Here is a 10343-nt window from a genome sequence, read left to right as displayed (position 1 = left end):
AAAATCCTTGAAAATAACATTTTGACTTTTACGGACATAATTCAGTGCGTGATTGTTTTTTTGCTTAGTTTGGTAAAGAAACGATTCAAGTCAGTTGAAAAAAATAAATTCTCATAGCTTACAAAGTCAACAAAAACACCGGCAAACTTTAAAACTTTTTATTACTAAACGTCAGCTCTCTCTAAGGCAGCAGTTTGTGTCCACAGGCCTCTCTAATGTCTCGCAGTGAATAAAATAAAATGGTACAAAAATCATCATTGTTTCCACTGTGTGCTACAAACACCATTAGACAGCTCTCGGTAAATAAAGGTTCACAAACACAACAATAATATGCATTATAAACATTCATTTTCCCAGTTCAAGTATGCTACTATCCAAAGTGACTAGTGTAAATTGGCCAAGGAAACAAAAAATGATCATGATTATATACATTTACACATTACTGTGTGTGTGTGTGTGTGTGCATGTGTGTGTGCAAACAGGAATGTGTGTACAAAACACACCTCTGGTAATGCGACAAGTCATTTAGGAATGTTCCATTGTGTTGTTAGCGGCTCGCTTGAATGCACACACACACACACACACACACACACACACACATAAACGTGTGAACACACAATGACTGACTGGCTCCCAAATTTAAGACACGGTGCAGAATTAAGCAGGTCATTGCAGCAAGAGGACAATTTAAGACTTGCGTTTGCTATCACAACAGCGGTACCAAAAGGTTGCATCATCTCTCCTGTAAAAAGGTCCAATATTTTCCACAGGTGCAGGTCCCACGCTTGGGAGTAGAACCAGGTAAAGTGCTCTCATACCAGAAATGGTTGTGGTAAGACCTCATCCAGAAACCCATCGATAGAGACACATCTTTTCAGAAGCATTCCTATTGAAACTGAAATGGTCTCCCCATTAGGCCATTCATTTCATTCGTTTCATAGTTCAGTCCCCCAAACAGAGTACATTTACAGTTCAGTCCCCAAAACAGAGTACATTCAACTACACTAATATTATGATGTTATTATGTGTACAAGTAAATAGTGCACATGTTCATACTTGTAAAGACTTGGTATACGAACCAACAACATATCCTGTTTACAACAGCCTTTAGGTAAGGTCACGCCATGATAGTGAGGGACCTGGAAAAGATTAGCTAGGATGTTGTCGCCATTAGCCAGGAGAATTAAACATGGAATCAACCAATGTAATTTTATGTTAGTTTTGGTATTCTGCATAACTTCTGTGTGGTAAAATTCAAAATGCACTACTCATTCATGTATTTCTGGATTTTTGTGATCTGGATATGAAGATGCACGTTAACATCCTATCACATGTAAGACATCAACTGTGATGCAAGCTTGTAACACGAATGCAGTATGCTTGTAAACTCGTTCTCGACAAATCCTCCTAGGAAAGGCTTTTCACTAAATGTAGCAATGCTTCATTATTTACTTCCTTACACTTCTCACAGTATTATAAACCATATTGTACATATCATATGAGGAAATAGCAAGGGACCCATCACAACCCATTCAGCCAAATGTCTCTTTGGTTAACCTATTGAAAAGGTTCAGATTCAGAACAACGACTGCCACATAATCTCGGCGATACACTGGTGTCACTGACCGTGAGAGTACCGGAGAGAGACGATGCACCCTGACCTCAATGCTATCAAATCAACGCACACTAGGACATTACATATGCATGAGTTTCACTTCCTTTATCGTAGCACTGGCATGTGACTGTGGGTTCATAAGACTGTCATTTCCTTCTATCCTCGGCACTGAGTGCTGCACATACATATCCATGGCTGTACGTTGCGTTTAGTTCACTCACTCACACACGCACACGCACACACGCACGCATGCACACACACGAGTATGTACACTTTTGGCCAATGATCACATCTAACTGAAGTCTAATAGCTCTGGCCTTGGTATCTTCATATAGGAACAAGTTGAGGCGGTGGACAGTGCACAACAGGTAACATATATACATACTATACATGAAACAGATTAAAACAGAATTGCTCAGAAAATCTTTGTCAAGCTCACACTAGCTTAGTGATCATGGCCTGTCTGTACATGGAAAAAAATGAAAACTTTAAATTGCTACGGGAAACCTAAATTAATTTCAGATCCTCCCTTTCCCCATTCCTTGATCCAACACTTGTCCAAAGATTGACTTGTAATCTAATTCATAATCAATAAATATCATGCTTGTGGTATATACAGACAGAAATGAGATGTATATTGAAAAAATATGGTTGTTTATGAGCCCACTGCACCTTCAAGAGTAATTCAGCTGTCTGTCTGAACGAAAGAACATACACGAAGAAACATTCAGATGCTTTGTGACCAGCCCGGTGAAATGTCGTCGGCAATCACGCTAAAACTAAGCAAGAGTCAACAAGGCCTTGAGGCGTCAATTAATACTGACACCATTATGAACGAATTTCCAAGATGTACAGACTTGCCATATGGCGCTCACTATGTGTATGATGTGTGATGTGTGATTTGTTAGTTCAGCCAAATAAGCTCTATCCACAAGAGCTTAAGAAATAAATAATGAATTGTACTCTTTCATTTATCAGGATGATGTAACTCAATTAACAGCATGGGGCTTGTTTGGAATGATATGAAGACGTTGGAAACCAAGAACTTCTTATACGTTTACATGCTTCAATTATCTGCACAAAATGACCTCCAAGTTTGTCCTTTGTGTGTGTGTGTGTGTGTGTGTGTGTGTGTGTGAGAGAGAAAGAGCATGAAACTCGTACAACTGGAGACATCTTAGAATAAACGGTACTAGGGACAGTACCTCAGGGGCATACTGTTGCAGTTGAAAGTTCAAGTTTTGCCCTCGGGGGAAAGTCACTACAGACGTTTGTGTAGCTTCACATTTCCCTGCAGCATCACGGCTGTTGTTTTTCACACTACACTCTGAGATTTCAAAGCATTTTAAGTACCATTTAAGTAATTCTAAGTACCATCTGACTAGGCTTTTACAGTTACAGGATTGTATGAATGTACTGTATGATATCATGCAAACCTTTTCCTCCCATGGTCCAAAAGACATGCAAGTTAAGTTAATTGGAGAGTCTAAATCAACTTAATAAGGTATGGATGGTGTGTGAAGGATTGTGTGCATTGGCCCTTTGTCGGACAGGTGACTTGTCAAAGGCATCTGCCTTCCACCCGATGCCTGCAGTGATAGGCCCTTAAATGCCTAAGTGACTGCAGACACCACCCTGGGCTTGTTTTCAATAGTACATATACTGTACTAACCTGATCCATAGCAATCTCCTGTTTGGAATAGTGGAGACAAAGACCAATTCTGCAGAACTATTCACAACAAAAGCATGAAGGCATCCGGCTACATTTTCAGTCCTGATCACTTCCTCACAACTTCATATGTTGCATTCATCAGTTGTGGTCTGCTGCCACATATGAGCCTCCTCCAACAATTTTTTTTTCCAGAGAGGGTAATGATCCAGAAAATTGAAGCATTTAAGAAGCTGTTTTACCCCTCAAGCTAACAAGCAATGGCTTGCTGTAGCAACATATGTGCTGCTTAATTATTTTAACTGAAATGGAAAGTGTTCTTGGGGGAACAACCTGGAAGGAAATGCCTCATCTGCCCTTCCTGGAAAATCAAGTCATGATTCAAACAGTGACAATGTTAAGAGCTGCAATCCAGTGTTCTAGTTTTCTGTAATAAGAGTTAAATCATAAAAAAATATCAACAGTACAAATAAGTTGTACAGCTGACATCCTTCAAAAAAATTCATAGTCCATATAGGCTGATTCAGTCATCCGGCATTAAGTATTTACACTGTGCAAAAGAAACATTTCTTCACAAATAGAGAGGGGTCATATGATAAGTTTGATAAATTCTGGGTCTCAGTTTCATTCCCGCTCAGTGGTTCTGGGTCCTTAAGAGCCAGATGGTGAGATCAGTGCACCATCAGCATTGCCTCCCTCTGCCCGTAGTTCCACGAGCCAGCCTGACCCCCAGCAGTATCTCCCTGTATGTGTCCCTTCTATTATCACAGTCAATTCCACAGACTCCATTCAATCCCCCAGCTCTCTGGGTTTTATGTCTTTGGATTGGTATTACTTCATTTAACCGCATTTTGTGTTCTAAAAAGCCTTCATTTTGTCACAGCTTTCTACTCCATCAGGTTGTCACAGCTTTCTACTATATCAGGTTTAAAAGTAACATTAAAAATAAAGGGAGCTTAAAGTAAAGACGGGGTAGGAGTGGTAAAATAGATGAATGGGTGGAATTTCAAAATTACATACAGTTTATTGTTGATTTAAAAAAAAATTTTTTTTAATGGGGAATGATTTTTGGGAGTTTTTGTTCTCTCTCTCTGACAAAAGGCTCTGTCCTCCACTTCCTCCCATGGACCACTGGAGCTCTGTACAACTTCTTAAGCTAAGATACCTGATCAAATCTAAGACACATCAGCCCCCTTTACAGATTCTTGCGAGCCATTTTATCATCACAGTAAACCCACACATAACCCCTCCTCACACTATCACTGACAAGTGACTCCTTGCGAATGGGCCGAACGGCTGATGGGTAGAGCACCTTTGGAGAGGCTTAGAATAGCATCCTGTTTCACTGTCAACGGCTGATCTGAGGGTAGCACATCGGAACGGCTGTTTAAAAGAAGATGACGTCTTCCTTGTTGAGATCCTCTGTGGTGATTCTGTAGGGAGGGGGCATGCTGTGGCTGTGGCTGAGACCATGGACCTGGGGCTGGACCTGGGGCTTAGGACAAATGCCTTGGGGCTGGAAGTGAAGGGAGTTGGGGCTCTGGGAGCAAAGCGGGTTAAGGGCCTGGACAGGAGGCTGAGCGTAGGGCTGGGTCGGGGGCATCGGGGGCATCGGGGGCTTCTGGACACTGGGAGGGTGACTGGTGATGGTGGCGATGGAGGACTGGCCATCTGGTCCACTGTTTTCAGGGGGACTGATTAGATCTGAGAGAAAGAAAGAGCAGGAGGCTGTCAGACAGCTGAAGATAAATCTACATTAGCAGAGGAACGGTAACTTTGTTTGACACTTTTCTATAGTAGCTAATTTATACAGCTGGCCTTATTCAGCTGACGGAAGCCTGCTGCAGAACACCTTGTCTTTTGTGAGTGGTAATTGTGATAGGGCAGCATCAAAGTGTTAAAATACCTGTGTCAGCAGCGCAGAGTGCTATTAATCAGAGTAAAGCATGTGCAACAGTAAGAGGTGTTTACACAGGGCGAGGCTGGGTGTGGAGGTAGGCCTTGGAGAGGAATGTGCTTGGGCAAGGTATGTTTTGTCCACGTGGAGGGCAAGGGCATGTGTGTGGGCATGTATATGTGTACATGTGTGTGTGTGCACGCTAACCTTATTTAATGATGAAGTTAGTAAGGTAGACGAATGGACATAACTGGTTTTTCCAGGATATGCAGTGTGTGTGCTTGCAGCTGCCGTGGGCTTGTGTGTGCGAATGTGTGTGCATGCAGGCATATATGTGTGTGTGTCCCTCAACTACCTGAGTGGTGGTGTAGAGAGTGGGATGCAGGAGGGGCAGCCAGCGGGTGCAGTTGCTGGGGGCTGACAGAGCGCTTGCTCTTTAGGGAGTTGTCTTCTCGAGCTGAAAGCTTCAACGGCAGCATTTGCTTCATATCCACAGATGCTAAGAGAGGGAGGAAGGGAGTAGGGGCAAGGGTAGGAAAGATGGGGGAGGGGAGGGAGAGAGAGAGAGAGAGAGAGAGAGAGAGAGAGAGAGAGAGAGAGAGAGAGAGAGAGAGAGAGAGAGTGTAATTATACTGTGAGTTTAGTTTTTGTTAAGGCTATCGCAGTCTTGCCACTCCCGGGCCGTCATTTGATTTATCAGAGGGACCATCCATTTGACAACAGCTAATGTAACTCTAATGAGCCATTTAAACCACACTGATCAGGTCACGCGCCAGTTGGTCACAGCTAGCATGGACATCAGTGAGTGAATCAGACTAAAGATTAAGATTAAAGCAAGTCCTCAATGGTACAGTGTACACTGTGTGCAAGATAGAAGGATGCAATGAAAAGCCTTTTAACATCTCTCCTGTTCTTATTTTTTCTGCTACCATTTTTCACTTGTCTGCCTATATATTCAGAATATGTATGGGTCAGATTAGACTGGTGGACGCTGCCCTGTAGACTGCTGCTTTCAAAGATGGCAGTCTTTTGAAAACACAATCTCAAAAAGCATGTCGACCAAATGTGCAGCCAAAAGTCCAGGCAAGTGGAAATAATTGAACAAACGCATGGAAAATTCCCGCACTGCCCTTTTCCATTGGCTGTGTTGCTCCTGCATACATGTTTTCAATTGTTCCACGTGTCAAAGTAAAAACTAGAAAGGGCTGTGTAATTTTTTCCTCTGAACTAAAAACTATAAAAATATCAAAAAATATTAAAATGTCTCAGAATCTGTGAGCAAATGAAGGTCTTTCTAAAGGACTCTTGGACAAGACACACAAGGCATCAAATGTATGACATTTTTGTATGTGACGGAAACGTCTCTGTAACCGCCAGGTCAAGCTGAAAACTGGTAACTATACGACATCTAGTGTTTTCACCCCAAAGGCATCATACCAGTGCTGTCGGTGCGATGAGAAGCCTTGCCGCCCTTGCCCGCCTTCTCTTTTCCCCGGCTGAGGGCAGCCAGCTTGGTGGGGATCTGCTGCTGCACCCCCACAGGCTTGTGCTGCTGGTTGGTGGTGCTGATGAGATGCAGTGGCACTTCAGTCTTAACAGGGAGGGTGGCGCTGCTTGCATCCCGACGCAATGTCACCTCGGGACGCTCGGCGTAGTCAGCGGGTGCAACGGACATGCTGGCACGCACTAGTGGCTTCGGAGGCAAGGGCAGGTCAGCAATGCTGCTTGAGCTGGTGAGGCTGCTGCTACTGACACCAGAGGACTTCAGAAGCTCGCCATTAACACTGCCTGGGGCCACCTGTGGAGTTCAGGAGAGAAACGAAAAGAGAGAGACAGAGAGAACAAAGCAGAGGGAGTGAGAATAGTTTTGTTCCCCCCCCCACCTTTTCTCCCCAATTGTATTCGGCCAATTACCACACTCTTTTGAGCCGTCCCAGTCGCTGCTCCACCCCCTCTGCCGATCCAGGGAGGGCTGCAGACTACCACATGCCTCCTCTGATACATGTGGAGTCACCAGCCGCTTCTTTTCACCTGACAGTGAGGAGTTTCACCAGGGGGACGTAGCACGTGGGAGGATCACGCTATTCCCCCCAGTTCCCCCTCCCCCCGAACAGGCACTCCAACCAACCTGAGGAGGCGCTAGTGCAGCGACCAGGATACGTACCCACACCCGGCTTCCCACCCGCAGAATGGCCAATTGTCTCTGTAGGAACACCTGACCAAGCCGGAGATAACACAGGGATTCGAACCGGAGATCCCCATGTTGGTAGGCATCGGAATAGACTGCTATGCTACCCGGATGCCCAAGTGAGAGAATTTTAACCATTGAGGTGTGACTGTGAATGTTTGAGGGCATGAGGGTGGAGCACACGTCATCTTCAATTGTTGCAAACATCATCACAGCAGGCTCCGCATCTAGATTTCAAAGTTCATAAGGAACAGCTCCCCAACTGCGCACTGTAATTATCCATATTCGCGGTCTGATTCAGCTGAGGGTTTGAGCAATGGAGCTTTGTGTTTGCATGTTTGTATGTATGTGTCTTGAGGCAGCTTGCGCTGTGGGTTATGTGCAAGAGCTTGTCTTCAGGAAAAGAAAAAAAAAACCCAAAAAACTGAACAACTTCTAAAGAGTTTGGCACAGAGGACACACACACACACACACACACACACACACACACACACACACACACACACATACACAAGTACACACACAAACATGCAATATAAATTGTCTGTGCCTTTGCAACATTAAAGAAACACAATCTGTTGAAGAGCAGGGTATTTATGGGATCAAGAAGAATCAGAACCACATGCTGCTCTTTTTGCTGAGCACACAGTTTGGAACAGGCTTTTGATGTGTTCCAAGAGACTTGAGGACTATGCCTATACACACACATCCCCCACAAGCGAAAACACACCCACACACATGCACGCACACACACAATGAGAAACATAAAACCCCTAATAGTCCCTCTGCACATAAAGGCGTGTCTAAACTAAACAGACGGGACTGTTGGACAAGCAGAGGAACAAGCAAACGGACCCCATGACACCAGTGGATGAACACACCGACTGCATTGTCTACTTCATTACTAGCCTGGTGGAAAGATGATCTGGGATCAAACTGAGATTACCACCATCATCATCATCATCCAATCTGCATTCAAGGAAACTGACTGTGAATACAGCTGCAACAATGCAGAGTGAGTGAGTGTGTGTGTGTGTGTTCTTGTACTTGCTACACAGTGAGGATTAGAGCAAGTTTTTAACTAACAGAGTGTGTGTGTGTTTTTTTTTAATAACCCCACATGTGTTGGATTACATGGGCAATAAAAAGCAACTTTTCACACTAATGCAAGCACTGTGCTGCCGATTTTAGGCGGGTTGTGAAGTTGTGGTCAAATGTGCCAAAAGCAGGGCAGCAGTTATGGTGCACTTTGAAAAACAAACACTAATTGTACAATAATAAACTAAAAACATGCATATAGTTTTTCGTAACATCTGACATGCAATTAGCTTTTCTGTGACGTCAGTCACAATAAACCCAGAAAGAACATGTGGGTTAGGGGAGGATGAGGGGGGATGGATAAGATGTAAAGGCACCATATATAAGCATAGGCTGGGTTCAATTACAGCAATTTCACCTATAATTCAGGTTATAATAAATAAATGCATGTTGAAGCGTGTCGGGGCTCCACAAATACTGCTGAAACCTTTTTGAATTCCAGAGTCATTTGCTGAGATGAAGCCCAGGCATGCTACAGGTTTGAGGCATGCCTCTACGCTGACCGGTGACCGTGTAGGGTGCTTTCTACTGGAAGCGGGGATACATGATGACTGTGTCCCCTTCCTGAGTAGGGGGCTTACACAGGAAGACAAGATGACCCACACAGTCATAAATGTGTGTGTGTGTGTGTGTGTGTGTGTCTAGACTGGGGCTTCCCGGGCTGCTGTAGCAGAGCATGACGGGGTGGACCAGGGGCCGAGAGAGGCCCCACAACGGGAAAAGTCTCTGTTCCTGGCTGCGCGCCCCCTCCGATCTTTCCCTCCATCATTTTCCTCTCTGTTCTCTCTCTCTCAACACTTGCTCATCTTGGCACACAGATGTTCCATTGCTCCCCCTGCGCGAGGTGCTCAGTGTTAAGGGGCATAAACAGCAGGTTCGCAGGGCAGTAAACAGTGCGGAGGCCAGGGGAGCACAAAGAGCCTTGACTGACAGCACATAAACAATTAGTGCTGGCTGCCTTCCAGAAGGTTCCATTAATGACAGGTTTGCACTTGCTAATTATACAGCCGGGCTTCTCTCATCCTGAAAATGGATCCTGGATACTCCCCATATCGGCAAAAAGGCAGCTAAGCGCCCTGTCTCCCAGTGCACGAGGTGTCGCTACATACATAAAGGAAACCATAGGAAATTAAGTGCTGGCTGCTGACGCTAAAAGGGATTTAGAGTGGCGATTTGAGTAAGAACTTGAAAGAGCGGAAGTGGTGGGATTTAGTGACTGACTTTGTTCCTCGTGTGCTCCTCTGATCCTTGCTGTTACATTTATTCCTTGAGTGACTAGGACTTAAATATAATACACGGGCTTCCAGACAATTCATACAACTGACTGAGAGTTAATACTAATATTGGCAGCTGTTCGGTACATGTTTCCAATTCACACAATGCCCTGGATTATCTCCTCCAAGTTCAAACTTTACATCAGAAAATATATAACAAATTATTATAAGATGCATATCTGAGCGATAGATCACGTAATTTATCAGAAAAACACCAATAATGATGCGAATTGAGAACCTTCTCTCCAGACACATTTAGGACTTTGACTCATGACAGCTAAGAGCTTTAAAGTACCTGCTTCCTGCCTGACATGAAGAATGCTGGTTTTGTTGTGGTGATGAGATGAGATTATCTGACACTGAACCCTGAAGTTCATCTCTGAAATGAAGCTTTAACACTGATGTCACTTTTAAGAGTTTACTCAAATGATGCAAGTTTAACACAGAGTTGTTCATCTTCAACTCTTTTTTTTTTGGTGTGGATCCCCCGCCCCCCCTCCCTTTTCTCCTCAACTGTATCCAGCTAATTACCCCACTCTTCTGAGCCGTCCCGGTCGCTGCTCCACCCCCTCTGCCGATCCGGGCAGGGCTGCAGACATGCC

General features: G+C 44.3%; 1 protein-coding gene across 1 annotated transcript in view; it reads right to left on the bottom strand.

Annotated features, from left to right (window-relative positions):
• Positions 1-4458: 4458 nt before the first annotated feature.
• arhgef18b (rho/rac guanine nucleotide exchange factor (GEF) 18b) overlaps positions 4459-10343 on the bottom strand; it is a 52973-nt gene continuing 47088 nt past the window's right edge. Inside the window, exons 28-30 of the mRNA XM_056277268.1 lie at positions 6619-6979; positions 5537-5680; positions 4459-4988 (exon numbers count right to left, since the gene is read on the bottom strand). Of these exons, the coding sequence (XP_056133243.1) occupies positions 4672-4988; positions 5537-5680; positions 6619-6979 (822 nt within the window). The 3' untranslated portion in view covers positions 4459-4671. The remainder of the gene's footprint in view (positions 4989-5536; positions 5681-6618; positions 6980-10343) is intronic.

Source organism: Lampris incognitus, chromosome 3, assembly GCF_029633865.1.
Source record: "Lampris incognitus isolate fLamInc1 chromosome 3, fLamInc1.hap2, whole genome shotgun sequence".
In the NCBI taxonomy this organism is placed as follows: Eukaryota; Metazoa; Chordata; class Actinopteri; order Lampriformes; family Lampridae; genus Lampris; species Lampris incognitus.
This window is presented reverse-complemented; position numbering and strand designations above follow the sequence as displayed.